General features: G+C 34.8%; 1 protein-coding gene and 1 long non-coding RNA gene across 3 annotated transcripts; one reads left to right on the top strand and one right to left on the bottom strand.

The window, feature by feature from the left end:
• Positions 1 to 1,493: 1,493 nt before the first annotated feature.
• Positions 1,494 to 5,819, bottom strand: LOC136066290 (uncharacterized). Its single transcript, XR_010627746.1, has 3 exons — positions 5,601 to 5,819; positions 4,844 to 4,998; positions 1,494 to 2,752 (listed from the first exon to the last, which is right to left on the bottom strand). It is a non-coding gene; the product is annotated as an uncharacterized LOC136066290 (long non-coding RNA).
• A 6,590-nt stretch (positions 5,820 to 12,409) lies between these two features.
• On the top strand, positions 12,410 to 18,546 carry LOC112039286 (putative pentatricopeptide repeat-containing protein At1g26500). 2 transcript variants are annotated; one of them, XM_065770366.1, is made up of 4 exons: positions 12,412 to 12,657; positions 14,667 to 14,715; positions 14,813 to 14,989; positions 15,138 to 18,546. In XM_065770366.1, exon 4 carries the CDS (start codon positions 15,177 to 15,179, stop codon positions 16,725 to 16,727), a length of 1,551 nt encoding a protein of 516 aa, XP_065626438.1. In that variant the 5' UTR covers positions 12,412 to 12,657; positions 14,667 to 14,715; positions 14,813 to 14,989; positions 15,138 to 15,176; the 3' UTR covers positions 16,728 to 18,546. The 2 variants fall into 2 exon arrangements, 1 of the variants encoding a protein (XP_065626438.1); XR_010627745.1 differs by lacking the exons at positions 14,667 to 14,715; positions 14,813 to 14,989; positions 15,138 to 18,546 and adding an exon at positions 13,996 to 14,209 and having other exon boundaries at positions 12,410 to 12,657.
• The last annotated feature ends 3,777 nt before the right edge of the window (positions 18,547 to 22,323 follow it).

Raw genomic sequence — 22,323 nt, 5'->3', positions numbered from 1 at the left:
GCCCATATCTTTAGCAAACTGGAAACCTACTCCAAAGGCCTTTGCTTCCACTTCAATAGCTCCCAAGGGTGCGTTAAGCTTCTTACTAAATACTAAGGGCTGCTATCAGATTGCCTCTCATTTCGAATACACGACTTATAGAAAGTAAATTATAGAAAGTATAAACTATAAACCATGAAAGTAAATTGGACACTTTCTATAATTTACTTTCATGGTTTATATTTTTGTTGCAAGTTCTTGTATGCGTTATCAGACTAATAGGGAGTACTTTTTAAACTTAATCATAAATGTGATAAAATAAAATTTTAAGTTTAGTATTAAAAAAAAAGATTAAAACTAACGCGTCCAATTTGGTGGGACGGTGGAGGTTTGGAATTTTTTCAACATGCAACCATAAATATTGTCCGAAGTGAACTAACTTAAAAATAATATGGAAGACAGTTTTCACACAAAATCTTATATTGTGTAGGAAAAAGAAAATTTCTATAAAATTTAGTACATAATTAAATCATAAATAAATAATTTTGAAACTTATAAGAACTTTAAATTAAATTTTGATGGATTATAAAATAATTGAGTTTAAAACTTATGTCGTATAATAAAAATAAAATTGCATGCATCTCTGTTTGGTGTTGATAATAATCCGTTCAAGTTTGCTAGTGTGTCTAAAGGTAAATGTTTAAATCCTAACTTTATATTAATTGTATGTGTTCTAGCATCTAGTGTGTGAGTTTATTCAATATTTCTGGTGGCATTTTTTCTTTTTTCTTTTTTTTTTTCTCTTTTTTTCACAACAAAAATTCTATAGAGATTCACATTTGATGCACTATAACACAAATAATATCTCGCATTTGTGAGTACACAGCAAGGTCAAATTGTAAGAACTATCACTTCAATTGGAAAACTTGGTATGAAATTAAGGAGCAACAAAAGCAATGACTTAACAATAAAACTTAAACAGAATTTAAGAGAAATAACTAGAAAAATATATAATTTTATTCATCCAAATTAATCGATCCCCTAAACAACACCAAATAATTCTATTAGGGGTTTGACAATATTACACTTGCTCAATTTGCAGTAAATCTATATGAGAACTTAAACCACCCTATATCAGTCAGTCTCATTATTTCTTTGAAAGGTTCATCGATTTGCATGAACTCTTGCCGTCTAAATGAAAGTGGATCAGCAGGCTTTTTAAGTCCATAGTCGATTTTCCACTGTTGTGGGATATTCTCGAACAAAAGATTAGGTACCAATTCGAAAGCTTGTTCAATAACTTGGTTACGTTTTAGGCGTTGGAATTCAAAATATAGCATCTTATTGTGTGTTCCTCCTAAAAGTTCAAACTCCATTGGGAAGTTCCACATTAAGATATTGCTTTCATAATTGTCTCTCGTAGAGAATTTTGTTTTTAGGAAGAAAAAAAAAAAAAAAAACATAAATTATCCAAATGCACAGATAGTTTGGTGCATTGTCAGTTTTATGCCAATTACAATAATCATTATCATTACCAAACCTTCTTGAACACAGAAAAGCTAATCATGCAACTAGGTAGAGAAATCCAGAAGATACCCACCTATCCCAATTACAGGATACCAAAAATATAGACAGTCAGAAAATCAAAGATAAATCATTAATTTCTGATCAATATGAAAAAAAATAAAACATAGCAATAACTTTTAATACATAAAATTCAAGAAGTACATACAATACACCCATGACTTCCTTAATGACATACTGGAACTCATCATCGGTGTATTCACGAGTTGGAGTAGGAGCTGTTCCTATGTTTGAAGGGCTAAATTGCATCTGCAGCAACATAAGCAAGGAGGCATTGCCAGAGGAATGCAATGAAGGAATTTCTATATTTTGAGGTTGAATAAGTTTGCTGAACAGAAAACAAAATGAATGCATCCAATACTTGCTGGAGCTGCGGAAACTTTGAAATCACCAATTACTATTAAAACAAATTTTCACAAAAATAGGTTACGAAGGTAGCAGAAGGAGTTTCAGTCAGAGTTCAAAAATCATACAAAAAATAATTTGATAAGGAAAAAAAAAAGGGGCTTGAGGCAGGATTACAGCAAATAATTTAAAATCAAAGTGAGGAGGAAATCACATCATGATCACAACTTTATAAGTAATACATATGACCCTATATTATAAGTAAATAATCAAATTTTCAGAACTTAGTAGGCCTAAGTGATTCTAAAATATAAAAAAATTGTAGAAACTATTTATTAACCAAATTTGTTAACTACCCGGTTTAAAATCATTGCAATCTAGGAACAGGACCATAAACCATTACCGTATTGCACTACACCAGAAAATTCGTTTAACAAACTGAACTACTAAAAAGAATAAAAGTGTACTTTGCAAATAAGACTACTTCATGAAAAAAAAATCCTAAACAAGATTGTGAATCCTCTTTTCCAATATATGTAATAAGATGAATCATGCAAAACTGAGTAACATAGTAATAATACTTATGATAGGTGCCTAGCATTTAACTAATTGGATGAGCTCAAGATAAATGAAAAGACACATATCTTCTGTCATAACTACCATTCAAGTAGTATAAAGATCTAACCAAATAACCTAGTACATATAAGAATATATCATAAACAACTAGAATTCAAATATCTTACCACACAGAGAAAGGAAAACGAAATGTGTTTCTTACTTACAATCAACTCTGCAAAAGAATGTCATTTTGAGGGCAAACACTTAATGTCTTTCATATCTCATCCTGTAAAACAGATTCAAATTAATCAAAAAATCATACAAAAATTCAACCCCAGCTCCCTATGAATAATGCAAAAACCAATCAGATAGATTGATTAGTGATTGTCTTAAATCGCAAGCTTTTAAGATTAACGTAGTGTAGGCACCACAGCTCTTCTAGAGTTGATAAACACATCATGAGAAGAAAATTGAGCATGCCAAATAGCTAACGTTGGAAAATTCAGCAGTATTAACCAATTCAATGAAAAAAAGAAATATATACAAGAGAATAAAACATGAACCATATTTAAATGAATAATATAAACATGTACAAGTAGTATACTTACTGCAATCAGATCTGACCTGGTCATAGAATTGGGACCGTATCTCGTAAAACTGTAATATTGATCCAAAATGGATTCCCATATTTCTTTGCTATGATCTTGAGCATAGAAACAACTATATTGTTTTGATAAAGATACAGGGTGTAGAGAATTGCAGCTTATATATATATATATATATTTAGAGAGAGAGAGAGAGAGAGAAGATTTATTTTCCTTTTTTTTACATTCTGTTTTTTTAATTTAAAGATAGATGCTCAAACATAGCGAATGAAGTCCATATCAATGAAGGCATACACATAACTCATGAGCATAAAGTTAGCTGCTTCAGAAGTGTCCTATAAGCTTAATTATGCCACTAATAATAATAACATTCTGATTTTGCAAGGACTTTGGGTAATTTTCCCCATTCAAACAGGAAAAAAATTAAAAATGTAAGTACATCCAACCACTTTGCCAATAATCGTGGCCTTGTAAATAATCATCAAATAGAATGAAGGGAGAAAGGTATGGACAAATAATCTGAAAATAGGCAAATGGGGAGAAAAGAAAAATCTGAAGGGTGAACCCAAAGTAGCTGAAACTGATGAGCAGGGATTATATTTATGCCCCTCAACCAAAAACGTGATAAAATACTTAAAAATTCACATTGTGCTCACTTGAAGTCCAGGAATTCATATAGGTGTTCTTATGGAATAATGAGTGTGTAGAACATGTAAGACGTAATGCTATCCACCCCTCATCACTTACACTCCCAGAAAAGGGTTCAGTGGCATAAAAGGATCCATGTTGCTGAACCCACTAATGAACACTTGCCCAATCAAACCACCTACCTTGGCTCTGATGCCACTTGCTAGGAGATTTAGTTTGTACAAGTTGAAACTTAACACCATGAAGAGATTGTTTGTGAGGACTTCACATAGAATGTTGGTATAACAAAAGCTTAGCCAATGGGTTTGAGCAGGTTTTTTGCCTGTTAAGCAAATTTTACAAACATTATGCAACTAAAATTGAAACAAATTAGTTACATGACTTCATTTGGAACTCGAGTCTCTTGGAGAAAAACCTAAGGTTATATTTTCTTTCAAGTTTCCAATGGATGGAACTCCAGTCTCTAAGTTCCAAATAAGGCCACATAACTATAATGTGTTTCGTTTTCCATCACATAACTAATATGTTTGCAAAAATAGCATAACAGGTGAAAAAATCCCATAATAGAAATGAGAAGGAAAAGATTCTATTTCCAGAATTCTTTGAATATTCATTGAAAAACGGACAATTATGATGATTCTGTCAAGGAAAAAGAACAAAATTTAGCTGCAAAGCACATGTACCAAGAAAGACAGAATATCCTATCTTTTAAGCCCATCATGTAGAGACCTTCCTTTATTTTCTGTTCCTATAATATCAAAAACTTTAAATGGGATGTATTCAAAAAATAAAGGACTGATAATAGCTCACATCATACTCAAATTGTGGGAACAAGGAAGAAAAAAAACAGAAATTATCTAAATGCACAGATAGTTTGGTGCATTGTCAGTTTTATGCCAATTACGGAAATCATTATCGTTACCAAACCTTCTTGAACACAGAAAAGCTAATCAGGCAAGAGATTGGGTAGGGAAATCCCAGAAGATACCCCCCATCCCAATCACAGGATACCAAAAATATAGATAGTCAGAAAATCAAAGATAAAATCATTATTTTCTGATCAATATGAAACATAATAAAACATAGCAATAACTTTTAATACATTAAATTCAAGAAGTACATACAACACACCCATGACTTCCTTCATGATATACTGGAACTCATCATCGGTGTATTCGGGAGTTAGAAAGGGTGCTATTCATAAGTTTGTTGGTACAATATTAACACCCAGAGACAAGGGCCATTTACATCCATGATGGATTTCACACACACGCCCACACTGCCAATAGATTAAAAAAAAAAAAATGGGTACTTTCAACAAGGGATATTTCAGTGACATTAAGTTAATTAAGAATATTAGTATCATATAAGAATTAAGGAAAAAGAAGACAAATAAACACATTTAAAATAAAAGAACCATAAAAAAACCCTTATTTAGATTCAGTCCCTAACCTTTCATTTGATCATAACAGAATCTTTGAAGAAATTAATAATATGAGATATGACAATCTAAGAAAATGAAATCCCAGTTACAATTATAATGATAGACTCCAACAAATTCCCCAGAAAAAAAAATGATTTGATTATACAAAAAATCTCAAAAAATTAAAAATAAAGAAGAGTAATAAACAGAGAAACTCAAAAATCAATACCCAATATTCGAAAGAATTGCCAATGAACACATAAATCAGAACTAAAACAAGTTTTTAAAAACCCAAAAACTAAACCCAAGAATCCAAAAGTAAACGCATCTACATGAATTTATACACGATCAACCACAACCCACACGGGATATCAAAGAAAAAATCCTTCAAAAAAAGAAAAAAAAAAAAAAAAAAAAAAAAGGGGGAAAAGAATATGAGATTAGAAGCAGTGACGGACCTCTTGGTTGTGCAGGAACAACTGCTCGGGCTTCCATCGCTAATTATTTTTGTATTATCTCTGAGAAATCTATCTGGGTTTTTCTTCTCTCTCTCTCTCTGTGTTTCTTCTCTGTTTCTCTTTCTCTCTGTCTCTGTTTGTGGTCTGTTTCTTTTCTAAGGAGAAGCCTATGGGAAAAAGAGCTTTTGAAGCGATGGCTCCAAAGCCTGTTTTCAAATGCTGACCCTTAGATCTTACCAAGATCGCGCGGCTGAAATAGTATTTACCAACAAAGGATTTTTTTTTTTTTTTTTTTTTTTTTTTATAAAAGGTTCAAATTTTTAGTAAATATGGTAATTTATCTCCAAAAAATATATATAATTTAAGGGGAAAAATGTAAAATGGTAAATTAATTTATAGTTAAGGATTAAGATAAAATAGAGGCAAACCCTTTATCTTCCATGACCTCGCAAACCCATAATGGTTTTGGATATTCTAGATTAGTATCTTTTTTCAAAGTTCCAAAGCAAATACCATTAGAAAACAAAGCTGATAAATGCATGTATAAAACCATTGTTCTGATATTTTAGTACAAGAATGTGTATTATACAGTTATCTAGTTAGGCCTAAAACCCACAATACTATATACGTTAACAGCCACTCTCAAACTCAAGGTGGATGTGAGATCAGCTTGAAGTTGTCAACAAAATAACAAAGACGTCCCTTAGGATATGACTTGGTGAAGATATTTGCAAGTTGATCTTTAGAGAATATTAAGATCAGCTTGAGAGCACCATGGACAAGATGATACCACATAAAATGACAATTGATCTCAATATATTTAGTTTGTTCATGGAAAACATCATTGTGAGCAATATGAATGGCACTTTGGTTGTCACAATAAAGAGAAGTAGCAGAAAATGTGAACATACATAAGTCTTTGAGAAGCCATCGTAGCTAAAGGAGCTCAGATGTGGTATCAGCAAGGGCACGATATTCTGCTTCAGTACTGGAGTAGGCCACATGAGTTTGTTTCTTACTTTGCCAAGAAATCAAAGAAGAACCAAGAAGAAAGCAATAACCAGTGGTGGACTTACAACCAATGGGATCTCTTGCCCAATCAGCATTAGAAAATGCACAGAGAATAAGAGGAGACTGAGCAGAGTAAAAAAGACCATGAAAGAAAGTGCTCTTTAGGTATTGAAGAATGCGCAGAACAATAGCATAGTAAGTCGATTGTGGAGCAGACAGATACTGGCTCACCTGGTGAACAGCATAAGAAATGTATGGATGAGTGATAGTGAGATAAACTAGGATGCCAACCAAGTGTCTATAAAGAGAGAGATTAGACAATGGTTTCCCTCCTGAGGGAGTCAGATGCGCATTAAACTCAACCAGAGTGTCAATAGTCTTACTATCAGTAAGTCCAGCTTGAGACAAGAGTTCAGAGGCATACTTAGCTTGAGTAATATAAAGTCTATCTGTAGAATAAGTGATTTCAAGACCCAATAAGTAACTGAGATGTCCAAGATCTTTTATTTTAAACTGCTGACTAAGAAAATCCTTGAGTTTTTGAATACCATTGAGGTCATCACCAGTTATGATCATATCATCCATATACAGGAGAAGTAAACTAGTGTCTTTGTCAGTGCAACGAAGAAATAAGGCAGAATCGTAATGNTCGGGGGGGGGGGGGGGGGGGGGGGGGGGAATGTCACCAAATCCCAAGTATGGTTTTTAGATAATGCATTAAGTTTCTCTTTCATTACAATCTGCCATAAAGGGTCAGTGGAAGCCTCATGATAGGTGTGAGGCTCGTGCAGTGTAGCAAGGGTAGTGTAACAATAATAGTCAAGTAAATGTGCAAAAATAGATGTTACCCGAGTTGAGTGACAAGGTGGAATGTCTTGTGTAAGATCTTTAGACTGAGCAGGAGCAGGTGACCCAAGCTCAAGGTTGGGGTTGGGTAGCTCGTCTTTAACCTGTTTATCTTCCACTTGTTCATTATAGAGTGAACTAGGAAAGGGATCAGTGATATATGGTGGTTGGATAGAGAAGTGTACAGGAGAATCAGGAGCAACTACTAGAGGATCAGAAGTAGCAACAGAAGGAATATGTGTCTCATCTGGAAAAAGTTCTAAGACAGAAGAGGAAGACAAGGAGGCACGGAAGTGAGAGAGTTCGACAAAGAGGCAATGTTCCCAAAAGACAACATTGCGGGAGACACAAAGACGATGAGAGATAGGATCATAACACCGATACCCCTTTTGAGTTTCATCATAGCCAATGAAACAACAAAGGCTTGACCGAGGCTCAAGTTTGTTATGCTCATGTGGCTGAAGAAGAACGAAACAAGCAGAACCAAAGGAATGAAGGTGGTGATAGTCTGGAGGTGACCCAAAAAGGCGCTCATATGGAGTTTGATTTTGGATAACAGGACTCGGAATGCGATTAATAGTATGAACAGCAGCTTCACCCCAAAAAGGAGCAAGAACTTTGGCGGAGAGAAGGAGAGCACGAATAGTGTCAAGAATATGATGAAGATTTCTTTCAACTCTACCATTTTACTGAGAGGTACCTGAACAAGTTAGTTGATGAACAGTGCCATAGGAATGCAAAACAGCTTGAAAAGCATATTGAGTGTATTCAAGAGCATTATCAGATCGAAAAATTTTGATGCGTCTGGAAAACTGAGTTTCAACCATTTTTGGAAAATTAGAATATACTTCAAATAATTCAGAACGATGTTTCATATTAAAAATCCAGCTATAGCGAGAGTAATCATCAATAAAGACAACAAAATATCGAGACTCACCAATACCAGAGACAGAGGAAGGCCCCCAAACATCAGAATGAATAAGGTCAAAGATATCAGTGGATATGGATTCACTAATATTGAAAGGCAAAGCTGGTTGTTTTCCTAACTAACATGAAACACAATCAAAATTTTCTGTAGACACCGAACCTAACAAACCTCTAGAAGCGAATGGTTGTTTTCCTAACTGACATGCGTGACCAAGTCAAGCATGCCAAAGTGCAAAGGAAGGAATTGAAGAAACTGTAGTAGCTGCAGCAATAGAAACAGGAGCAACAAGTGGAAGACGAAGGTTGTCTATGGGAAACATACGCCCAACTCTGAGACCGGTCCCAAGCTCTTGTCTTGTCCTCAGATCTTGCATAATACACCCAGAATAATTAAATATAATGTGATAACCCAACTCAGCTAATTGTCCCACAGAAAATAAATTGTAAGAGTGCTTAGGAACATTAAAGACCCCAGGAACCGAGAGGTTGGAGGTCGAAACAAAACCTATATTATGGCCAGACATTGTGAAACCATTTGCTATGCGAATATTAAAAGGGTGTGGTGCAGGTTTGAGTTCAGAAAATAAGGACGAGTGAGGTGTCATGTGATTGCAATAAGCGAAATCCATAAGCCAAGAGGAAGGAGACATACCAGAGAAAGATGAGAGAGAAGAGGAATATGATGCATTACCAACCATACGAATGACATTAGCGATGATGGTTTTAAGGTCATCTGTGGACATGGTGAAAGTGCGTCCTGAAGATTTAGACTGTGCAGAGACGGGAGCCATTGGTTGGACACTCTCAGTGTTAGTAATAGTAGCAGCAGAAATTGAAATAGCTGATTTGTTGCAACGATAACAAGTCTCAATATTATGGCCAAAACGTTTGCAAAAGTTGCAAAAACGTTTACTGGATTGTTGGCTACAATTATTGCAACAAGAAGAAGACATGTCCTTATACTTCATTTAGAATCAAAATATGCAAAAACAGACTGCAAAAATGAAATCTATGCGAAAAACTGGGTAAGGAGCACTTGGACTACAAAAAAAGTCAACTCTAAAAAAGTCAACGGTCAAAATCAAAGTCAAAGTCAACAATCAACGATGCGATTAGCTAACTAGGATGACATCAGCAAGATGACGTTTGCTGATGTAAGCGGCTGACTATGATGACGCGGTTGACTATGATAACATAAGCAATGACGTAGAGTGATGACGTCAGCTAGGGCTGACGTTGCAGTGATAACGTCACCTAGGGCTGACGTCAGCAGGTGCAGATCTGGCGCATGGCAGCGCGTGTAGGCGCGTGAAGAAGACAGGCGGCGCATGGAACGCATGATCTTGGGCGCAGATTCTTTGGGTGGCGCGTAAGGGCGTGTGGGACCTCCAATGGTGGTCAAGTTTTCACTGAATGGTAGATCGGTGGTGGACGATCTTAGTGATGCCTGCAAAACACAATCGGAAGAAAGATCATGGCGGCGACAGTATGGCAGTGGTCTCGAGACTCTAAACGACGGCGGCTGCAGGTCCACACACCTCATATACAGTAAAGATGTAGCCCTTAATGGATTCCTCTATGGATGTAGGCCGACAAGACTAAACTTTCATGTTAAATATGTTATTAGCAACACGATGTGTTATACCATGTTATATATGCTAGAGTGGATGCAGAAGAGGAAGCATAGAATAGGACACCGAGAACACGAAGGTTACATGGTTCAGCCTTGTCAGCCTACATTCACGAAGGAAGCCCTTAAGGGCCACATCTTTACTGTATAAGAGTATAGTACAATAACCTATGTTACAATGAAGCCTAACATAAGTATATATAGACAATTAAACCCTAGACTACTAGTACAAGCAAGAATGGGTTTGGGCCTATTACATTGGGCTAATATGTCTAATATATCTCTAACATCCTCCCTCAAACTCAAGGCGGAAGCTTGATGAAGGTTTAAGGTTGGATAAACATGAGAAAATCACTTGAAGATGGCTTAAAGAATACCTTTGAAGAAACCACAATGAAGAATGTGCCAATTGACCAATTTTGGAGTTTCAAATGAAGAAATGGAGTCCAAAATTGGAATCTACGCGAAAAACTGAGCAAGATAAGCCCTTTCAGAAAAATTTGACTTTTGGTCAAAGGTCATCTCAAAAAGTCAAAGTCAACAGGTTCAGGGTCAAAGTCAATGGATTGGGCAGCAAAGCCGCTAACGTCATCCTATGACCTGTCGCTAATGTGGACTAGGGCTGATGTGGATGTGCTTGCGTGGCTGTTGACGTGGAGTAATGACATCATCAGATGAGGTCAAAATAACATTAGCAGCAGTTTGTTACACGTGGCAGGAGCGTGCGATTTTCACTGGTGCGTGGAGATGAAGCCAGAGGCTAGGGAGGCGCATGTAAGATCAGATTATGGCCAAAATCTTAGGTTCTGTAGATTGGTGGATGAGGAGGCTGTCAGGGTGGTGCGTGTACCAAGAAGACAATCTGGAAGTCAAGAATCTGAGGCGACGCGTGGAGATTTTTCGGAGACAACTGCAGCGCATGGAGCGAGTGATCTTGGGCATAGATTATTTGGGCAGCGCGTGGGACCTCCGATGGTGGTCAGGTTTTCACTGAATGGTAGATCGGCAGTGGATGATCTTAGTGATGCCTGCAAAAACATAATCGGAAGAAGGATCACGGCGGCAACGGTATGGCAATGGTCTCGAGACTTTGAACGACAGTGGCTGTAGGTCCGAACCAGAGACGATGACTGAGATGCGTCAAAGGTTTAATGGCGAATGGCTACAACAGCAGTTGTAACAGCGGAAGCAATTGCAAGTCTGGAATAACACTAATAGAGACAAGACTGTAATGAAAAAGTCAGAGCGATGGCTCTGATACCATGTTAGAAATACTGAATGCAATAATATTGTATTTCATAGTGAAAGAATATACATGAGTGTCTTTATATAGGAGGCATATTAGTTCAGTACAAGTAAGAGTGTAGTATAAGAATGTGTGCTATACAAGTAATCTAGTTTAGCCTAAAGCCCACAACACTATACACGTTAACATTTATAATTATTTGCATTATAGCCCATAGATTGAACCCATGATTATAACTTGTAGGTATAACAGAGGTAACCCTTTTGGCCCTTTCTCGCTCTTTGTCTTTTCGATATTTAAGATCGAAGAGTTTGCTTTTTATTCAATTTAAATATTTTAAATTATATTTTTTTAATTTGCTTGATTGATAGGAGTCATAGGACATTATGCTGGTCTTGCACTACCCACAGCACTGCACAGTCTGCCCACAAGCCGCATCACTGCACATCTTGATTCTACACAAGGCCATAAGTTCATAATTCACATTTCACACCTGACCCCAACATGCCACACAGCCACACACTAACCCAATCACACCCACACTTAATGTATACACACACACACCCACTATATCTTTTACCTCTCTTTTTTTTTTTATGCAAACTTTTACTTTATTAATTATTATAAGTTATTACATCAATTAATAATTTGATGTATATCATATCAACTCATTTGTATTATAGTGATTAATATTATTTTAAATAGATTTTAAGTAAATATAAAAAATTCAATAAATATTATTTAATTAATATTTAAATATAAAAAATGCTCCACTTAAAATTTTCGCTTAAGGCTCGCAAAGTTGTTGAGTCGGCCCTAATTATAAGTCCATCGTTTCAATATGAAATAAAATATGCACTCAAGAAAGATGTGTCGACCTACCTTATTGGCTCTCTCTAGTCATGTATGCACAACAATAAAACCTAACAAAGCTTCAAAAAAATCATTACATCACCAAAAAAAAAAAAAAAAGGAGGAATAAATTTGATAGGAAAATGTTATAGAATTACAAATTTTTTGACAACATTAATTTAGAATATTTACTTGGATAAAAATACCACAATATATCACAATAATTTAATAACAAATTTTAAGTGCAATAATATCAGTGGTATGTTCGATAAAAACCAGTAAATCAGTAACAATTTATCATCAAAGATTTCTCTTCCTTCCCTCCTTAACTTCGACAATTAGAGTTAACGGTATAAAAACTAAACTAACGTTAACTTTGGTACTAGACTACTAGGTTAAGTTGTTGTTGGTTTTAAATGACGTGTCAAGTGCTAGACGTTTAGAAATTCTGATTTTATGAGTATTTCCGATTGCTCTCTCTTCAGTCTTCTTCACCTTCGCAGAAGTCGCAAAAGTAACAAGCAGAATCAGGAAGCTACTGCGAGGTGAGTGTTTGTCGATTGTTTCTTTGTGTCCTAACAAGTTACTATGAGAAACTTTGGTATTGGGAGTTAGTATATATAAATTTTGTGGTGTTACGATAACTTGTTCAATTTTTGTTAGGCTGTAAGTTGTATGCAACGTGTTTGAAGAAATGACTATGAGAAACTTTGGTAGTGAAAATTTATAGTTGTTGCCTTTTTTTTTTCTAGTAGAAGCATAGGGTATGATTTTTGTACCAGGAACAAAGCCCTGTGAAAACAAAAGGAAGAAGATTTTTTTTTTTTTATTCAATGAAAAGAATGGAATCTTGTCCTCATATCAAACATTTTGTTCTGAAGCATTCACACTCTTCCTCACTCAACTTATGCACCTTCAAACCTATAATGAGTAAAAGGAATGCAAACAAACCAGCAATAATGCAATTGAATAAACAGCTGATTTTTTTTTTTTTTTTTAACAATAGTGATTAATTGTACCCTCAACAATAATAATGAGGTAATGTTCAAAGTTCAATGCTACTTCTCTATGCTAGTTTGAGGAGGTTGATGATGCACTGCAGATTTGTGTGCGTTTAGCTATTTTCTTCCCCAAATGCTAGTTTAACTAGCATGATGGGAATGCACTAGTCTGTGAAATCAATCATAGTAAAAAAAATTTAAAAATAAAATAAAATAAGAAACCTGACCCACTGAATTTTCTGCTGCTTCTCTCTCTTTCTCTCTTTGTGCACCGTCAAACCCCCATAGCCATCATTCTCAAGCTCAACTACATTGGTTGATGGAACTGCCATCACTTTAAGCTTGTTCTACTTCCAAGTACTAATCTGCCTCTATCTCTCTCTCATTTGCTTCCTTTGTTTGGTTGCTCAGAAACCACAGGAAAATCAATACGAAAATCTTCCAAACTTTGCTTATGGTGGTAATTTTAAAGGGTTTTCATTCTCTTTGTTATTAATAATGGTGTGCCAATTGAAGTGCCTTGAATTTGAAAGAGTTTTATGCGTTATTGTTTTCAGTCTGATTCCATCTGTGGCTTTTTTCAATTCCAAGCATTCAAGGTCTGAAAACTCGCTGGAAGCTTACACTGCTGATAGGCACTGTGATGTCCATTGGGCCCCCTTTTTTTTAGGGAAACTTCTACAAATTGAAATGCTAGTTTGTAGAAGGGTTTTTTTACCATGAATTATATTAAGGTGACTTTTGCCATTATAGAAACTTTATAGCTTAATGTTATGTGTAACAAACATCAATGTGTGTTTTTAATAAGTCAATTTCAGTTTATGTTATAATTGGTTTGATAAAATTTCCATTTTGACACTACAAAATGTGATTTCAATGCAGTCTGCTTAAGCAAGTCGTGAACAAGATCAGTCTCTCTCAATGATAGTGAAACGAATAGCACCAACTAAACCCATCATAAACCTCATCCATCATCACCACCACTACCACCTTCATCTATTAAGCACCAACTGTACTCACCCACCACAACCTTCCAAGCCCATTACCACCATTTTGCCACCCAACCCAGATCACCTGCTCCGAGTCTGCACCATCCTCTACCTTGAATAAACAGCTGATTTTTTTTTTTTTTTTAACAATAGTGATTAATTGTACCCTCAATAATAATAATGAGGTAATGTTCAAAGTTCAATGCTACTTCTCTATGCTAGTTTGAGGAGGTTGATGATGCACTGCAGATTTGTGTGGGTTTAGCTATTTTCTTCCCCAAATGCTAGTTTAACTAGCATGATGGGAATGCACTAGCCTGTGAAATCAATCATAGTAAAAAAATTCTAAAAATAAAATAAAATAAAATAAGAAACCTGACCCACTGAATTTTCTGCTGCTTCTCTCTCTTTCTCTCTTTGTGCACCATTAAACCCCCATAGCCATCATTCTCAAGCTCAACTACATTGGTTGACGGAGCTGCCATTACTTTAAGCTTGTTCTACTTCCAAGTACTAATCTGCCTCTATCTCTCTCTCATTTGCTTCCTTTGTTTGGTTGCTCAGAAACCACAGGAAAATCAATACGAAAAGCTTCCAAACTTTGCTTATGGTGGTAATTTTAAAGGGTTTTCATTCTCTTTGTTATTAATAATGGTGTGCCAATTGAAGTGCCTTGAATTTGAAAGAATTTTATGCGTTATTGTTTTCAGTCTGATTCCATCTGTGGCTTTTTTCAATTCCAAGCATTCAAGGTCTGAAAACTCGCTGGAAGCTTATACTGCTGATAGGCACTGTGATGTCCATTGGGCCCCCTTTTTTTTAGGGAAACTTCTACAAGTTGAAATGCTAGTTTGTAGAAGGGTTTTTTTACCATGAATTATATTAAGGTGACTTTTGCCATTATAGAAACTTTATAGCTTAATGTTATGTGTAACAAACATCAATGTGTGTTTTTAATAAGTCAATTTCAGTTTATGTTATAATTGGTTTGATAAAATTTCCATTTTGACACTACAAAATGTGATTTCAATGCAGTCTGCTTAAGCAAGTCGTGAACAAGATCAGTCTCTCTCAATGATAGTGAAACGAATAGCACCAACTAAACCCATCATAAACCTCATCCATCATCACCACCACTACCACCTTCATCTATTAAGCACCAACTGTACTCACCCACCACAACCTTCCAAGCCCATTACCACCATTTTGCCACCCAACCCAGATCACCTGCTCCGAGTCTGCACCATCCTCTACCAGCAACAAGACTCACCAGACCCAAGACTCCACTCCAAGCTCCACGCTTGCCAGTCACAATTCAACCAAGACAACCACCTCACCCACGAGTTCTTCCTCCAAGTCTGCAACAAGTTCCCTTACTCATGGCGACCTGTCTACCACTTTTTTCAATACACAGAAGCCAATTCACGTTCACATTTCACTCACACCTCTGTCTCCTTCAACAAGTTGCTTGACGTGATTGGCAAATCACGCAACATTGAGCTTTTCTGGGAGCTTCTCCATGAGATGGGACGACGTCGTCTTGTCAATGAGAAGACTTTTAGGATTGCGCTCAACACCTTGGCAACAGCGAGGGAGTTGAAAAGGTGTGTGGAGTTTTTTCACTCTATGAATGCATGTGGGTATGAGTATAGCTTGGAGACTTTGAATAAGGTGGTTGAGACTTTGTGTGGGAATGGACTTGTTGAGGAGGCCAAGTTTGTTGTGTCCAAGTTGAAAGAATGGATAAAGCCAAGTGGGGTTACTTATAAGTGTTTGATACAGGGTTTTTGTGACGTGGGTGATTTGGTTGAGGCTTCAAAGGTTTGGAATTTGATGGTGGATGAGGGGTTCCAGCCTGATATTGATGCGGTTGAGAAAATGATGGAATCCCTCTTCAAGATTAATAGGTATGATGAGGCATTGAAGGTATTTCAGATGATGAGGACAAAGAGAATTGATGATTTGGGTCTTTCAACTTATAGGCTTGTGATTGAGTGGATGTGCAAAAGGGGTAAGATTGCGCAAGCGTACATGTTGTTCGAAGAAATGCATGAGAGAGGGGCTCAGGCTGATAATCTAACATTGGGATCGCTTATATATGGGCTTTTGGCGAGAGGGAGAGTTAGAGAGGCTTATAGGATTATGGAAGGGATTGAGAAACCGGATATCAATGTGTACCATGGGTTGATAAAAGGACTTTTGAAGTTAAGAAGGGCAAGTGAAGCAACACAAGTGTTTAGAAAGATGATAAAGAGAGGGTGTGAGCCTACAATGCATACCTACATAATGTTATTGCAAGGGCATCTAGGGAAGAGAGGGAGGAAGGGAACTGACCCACTTGTGAATTTTGAAACTATTTTTGTTGGTGGTTTGGTTAAGGCGGGAAAGTCTCTAGAAGCCACAAAGTATGTGGAGAGGAGTTTAAGGAAAGGGCTTGAGGTTCCCAGATTTGATTACAATAAGTTTTTGAAGTATTATTCAAATGAAGAGGGTGTTGTTATGTTTGAGGAGGTGGCAAAGAAACTGAGAGAGGTAGGGTCAGTTGATTTGGCAGATATATTTGAGAGGTATGGGCAGAGAATGGCTACGAGAGACAGAAGAAGAAACAGAGCAGTGGAACCTTGAGAACTGATTTAAGGAATGAATTTGTAGATAATAATTTGCTCCCAGGAGGTTATATGACAGACACGAAAGGAAGTTGATGGATTGAAAATTAATTAATCAGGAACCTTTCTCTCTCTGCTTCCAGGTCCCCAAAATTTTCTCCCTTTGATTGTACTGTTTTGAGGCGCAAAGGATGTGATCTTATAAATATATGAAGTGTAAGAGATGACCACTGTAGTAGAAGATTTGGTAATCCCTAGTAGCTGAGCTAAGGCTTACTTATATTCTATGCATGCACACATATTGATGACTTTTAAACTCAAAATCATTTACTTGGAGCAAATTGCTATTGCCTTCCTAGGAGCATAAGGGTGTGCTTGGTACTGTTCTTGAGATATTAGAGTTGGTTGGTAGTGCAGTTGCAAGACCATCTTGCATATTGATGATCAAGATGGGGAGGAAAAAGTAAAGTCTGTTTTGCTGTCAATTTTCATCCAACTCATGGCAAAATAGATGATAACGGAAGTGATATCCAATATGAAAAAGTTGTCTGCAAACGGAAGGTCAGGTTAGTTGCAAATTTTCACTTTTTTATGATTTCCTTTGTTATGTTTGTAGTTCTAAATTTGTTCTTGAAGACCTTATGACCTTATGCTGTAATCTATAGAGTGGTTTCATTGTTATAGTTAGCCTTTGAGAAGATGCTCCTTCCTACTACATATTACCACTATTTAATAAAAACTTCTGTCATGTTTGATTATCACAACATGGATTTGGTCAATGTCAATTACAAAGCTCATATATACAATTATAGATACACTCATACATAATTGCACACCTAATATATATATATCAAGAGAGAGAGGATTAAGTTATGCCACTGTATAAGCTACACCCTATCCCTATGTGTCCCTTATGTGTTCTAAACTTCCCATCATTAAATTAAGTTGTTACTAGCTCTCCATCCTTCAAAACACTCTACTTTATGTAAATAAAATTCAATTTTCAACAATTTAGATGTGATGGCATTTGGCCTCTGATCAACCTGTTATTGTGAGCATGTCAAGCAGAAGGAGATTTTTTTTCATGCTCCCGATTTGTTTTTCCTTTCATATATTTGATGACATGTTTGATTATCACAACATGGATTTGGTCAATGTCAATTACAAAGCTCATATATACAATTATAGATACACTCATACATAATTGCACACCTAATATATATATATCAAGAGAGAGAGGATTAAGTTATGCCACTGTATAAGCTACACCCTATCCCTATGTGTCCCTTATGTGTTCTAAACTTCCCATCATTAAATTAAGTTGTTACTAGCTCTCCATCCTTCAAAACACTCTACTTTATGTAAATAAAATTCAATTTTCAACAATTTAGATGTGATGGCATTTGGCCTCTGATCAACCTGTTATTGTGAGCATGTCAAGCAGAAGGAGATTTTTTTTCATGCTCCCGATTTGTTTTTCCTTTCATATATTTGATGACATGTTTGATTATCACAACATGGATTTGGTCAATGTCAATTACAAAGCTCATATATACAATTATAGATACACTCATACATAATTGCACACCTAATATATATATCAAGAGAGAGAGGATTAAGTTATGCCACTGTATAAGCTACACCCTATCCCTATGTGTCCCTTATGTGTTCTAAACTTCCCATCATTAAATTAAGTTGTTACTAGCTCTCCATCCTTCAAAACACTCTACTTTATGTAAATAAAATTCAATTTTCAACAATTTAGATGTGATGGCATTTGGCCTCTGATCAACCTGTTATTGTGAGCATGTCAAGCAGAAGGAGATTTTTTTTCATGCTCCCGATTTGTTTTTCCTTTCATATATTTGATTTTTTTTTTTTTTTTTTTTTTTTTTTTTTTTTGAGAAAAAAAGTTGTGGAGTTAATTAAGCCAGATCCACTAGTAATTTGACATACGTACCCAAATGGAGTTATTTCAACCAAAAGTTTGGTTATTTTGTACAGTATGAAACTAATTAATGGCACTTAATTGGTCCAACAGACCTGCCAATGAATAAAAATTCTCACATTCAGTTACCTGGTTAGACAACTTGACGAATAGTCAAATTTAATGGGTCTTAGTTCTAGTAGTACTGCCACAAATTTCATCGATTCACTTTCGTTTGCATGTAATACTTGATGTATTTTTTAGGCTACCTTGTGTTCATTTCATGAGGTAGCTCTTTAGTAATAAAATTCTTACTTGTCAAAAAAATATTGGTCCCCATTTCAAACAGTGAATAGATGTTACTTTAATATTTTCTTGCTTTTTTTTATTTTTTATTTTTATAGTAAACAATAATACTTATTAGAACACACACAAAAATAGTAATACTAATGTTTTAAACTGGGTTTATAATACATTACATAACCAGAGTACAACTACATTACATAACCCTTTTGTAGTTGTAGACTGAGTTATAAACAGCGGACTCTAGACACGCACAACCAATATGGGATAAACTTCCTAATTTTTTTTTGAGTAAATGGTAAAACTTATTAGAACATACACAAAATAATATTTTCTTATTAAATGACTTTGTGCAATTTTTAACGGCTCTCTTGGCGTGTAAATGACTACATTGGGCCCAACTTACAAGTGTAATCATTAGTTCACACATTTTATTTCACATATCTTACACAATTTATTTTTTGAACTGAAATTGTGACTTATACCAGTTCAAAAAAAGAAATGTGTGTAATAACACTGCCTAAATTACAAATATATGATGTTGCCTTAGAGATTGTTCCTCAAACATGTAGTAGCTTCCCTGTTGTAGGTGCAAGAAAAACATGAGGGATGTATGATTGCCTGAATTACGCTGTGCCTCCCATCGGTACCCTCACTAAATTAACAGTGGAACATAATCATCCTCACGGTTATTGCTTCACTGCATTTTTTTTCATCATCTTATTATTCTTATTATCTTAAACTAGCTCATTAAATTAAAGTATATTCATGATATATATTTCTAAAAATAGATAATTAAAAATTTTTATAAAAAATAATTCTCTTTAATTGAAACTATCCTTATTTTCGAAAAAGATTTTTTTTAAAAAGATATTTACAATTCGATAAGTGAGATATGAAGCTATGTTTGTATTCTTTTATTTTCATTAAGAAAGGACAACTGCAAATTTAATCATTAGTAAGTAGTTCGAAGTTAGAGTTTTTTTTTTTTATTGCATTTGTCTATGAAAATTAAAGCTTTCTTTTTAGTTTAATTTATTTTTATATTTTTTCTTATATTGACTTGTTCTTAGACATGTAAAGGGACGTTTTTATTTAAACTATTTAAAATTTGATTGAATTTTTATATGTTTCATAATTTTTAAAACTATTAGTATATTTTGACAGTGTAATCTTTAATTTATTTAACAAAAAATATGAATTTAAATGTTTAGAGATTATTAGTTCTAATCAATATGATGTAAAAAAGTGGTCATTGTTAACAAAATGCTTAAACTAAATTGGTGGTTTAACATAAAGATTTACTTGATATAAAATTAAATAATCTTATAGATGCAATTCATGTATAAGTTATATATAATTGTCGCAAATTCACGCTGTAGTAGTTTCGGGTCTGGAGGTCCATTACACATGTTGTATAATGGACCTAAGGCCCACGCTGAGGACGAAATGTGTCCGAGAAGGAGTAAACGTTATCAAAATGGATCATGTTAACAAACAAAGAAGTCAATTTAGATCATGACGACTTAAGGGATGGTGCCGAGAATAAGAGTCACCTCGACTGACCGAGCCCGTGGCCCGTCGAGATGATCTACTATCCGAAGAAACATCACAGAAGTACTTAATTGATGCAGATAAGCACTATGGAAGCTCAAAACATAGAAGAATCCTAAAATATCCAAGGAAAAAGCTACTACCTCCGCATTAAATGCTCTGTAGCTAACTCCCTGGCTGCATTAATGTGGAAGTGATGCCTGAACAGTGGGTTTCAGCCTTACAGTTACTACATGAAGACTTATGGGAGGTGCTGATAGGACAAATATCAAAATCTATCATTTGGCATGCATGTGGAAGATAGGGATGGAAAGGAGAAAGAGTATAAAAGGAAGGAGAGGGAGAAAAGATGGGGAGATCAAAAAAAAGAGGAGAAACACACTATAGTATCAAGAAACCAAACTTGTAACCCAATTTGAAGATAATATAAAAGAACAGTGCATCTCGAACCTTGCCGAGGATAATTTTTCTTCAATATAATCCTATTCTGTTCCATTCTCTTATCGTCTGACTGATTCCAAAGTTTATTTGATCAACTACAGTCCAATTCTCCAACTCATACTCTATAAATTCATTGTTTATGGGCTTTTTGGGCTTCAGCCATTCCATATAGTGGGCTACAAGTTCTAAACAGGTCCTTACACACGCATTATATGAGAAAATATAATATAATTATTTTAGAAGAATATAATGTAAATTTGTAGTTTAATAGTGCGTGTTATTTTAAAGTATTTTCTATTTTTATAAGTTTTATAAAATGAAACATATAATGTATTTTGCTTTTAACAACAACATATATATATATATATATATATATATATATGAAAAATGTAATTTAATAAAAAAATATTTAAATCACATAATTATAATATTGCTTTATATAAATGGAGAAGATGTTATGAAAAAAAAATTTAATATATCATAATCGGTTGACTAATTTGAACACATCCAAGATTTTTTTTTTTTTCATTTTTAAATTTACACCCACATTCCATGGAACACATTTAACATGTTATATTAAGTTTAAATTATTATATAAGTTTAGAATAATAACATTTTTTTTTTAAATATAAATATAATGCCTATATTATTAAACCTGAATTTTAAGGTAATCTTGTAAATATTTTTCATTTTATTGCTTTTTTAGGGTATGATCTCTAATTTCAAATGCCTATTTTGTTTGTATTTTTTTAGCCTAAAACTAAAGAAGTTTGGCCCAAATAAGATAAAATTTCATACTTTTCAACCCAAAAATTAAGAAGAAAAAAAAAATTTGAGCCCAAAATTGAAAAGAGAAAACTAAAAAAAAAAAAAAAACAATTCAAGGCCTAATTAGTTTAAAATGGATTGAAGTAGACCAGAATGTACTGAAATGGACCAAGTGGATCAAAGTGGATCAAATAGACCAAAATTGACCTAATGGATTGAAATGTTTCGCTGATATGGTTTAACAAGATCATAGCAACAATAAATGCTATGATTCATGTTTTAAATATTATATAGATAAATAAGATAGGTAGAATCATGTATAATGTGGCCTTCCATATTTGATTTTATAAAATGCATACATGGTTGCAAAAATGATATGACATTTAATGTAATTGGTGTCTCATCAACAATACAATAAATAATTTGATCATTGTTGATGCCCATTTTTTTGCAAATTTGTACCCAAAGGCCCATAAAGAAGAAAGTCTAGTGAGAAGCAAGGCCCAAAGACCCACTAAGAAGACCGAAGAGCAAAAAATTTCCAAAGAAAGCAGTGCAAGTGAACGTAAATCTGCCGCAGAATACAAGTCTGCCGTAGAATGCAAATCTGCCGCAGAATACA

This window comes from Quercus suber, unplaced genomic scaffold (assembly GCF_002906115.3).
Source record: "Quercus suber isolate HL8 unplaced genomic scaffold, Cork oak 2.0 scaffold_30, whole genome shotgun sequence".
Lineage (NCBI taxonomy): Eukaryota > Viridiplantae > Streptophyta > Magnoliopsida > Fagales > Fagaceae > Quercus > Quercus suber.
This window is presented reverse-complemented; position numbering and strand designations above follow the sequence as displayed.

What these genes read in the sequence shown, in the direction of transcription:
- LOC112039286 (XM_065770366.1), top strand. Translation starts at nt 15,177, where the DNA reads ATGATAGTGAAACGAATAGCACCAACTAAACCCATCATAAACCTCATC.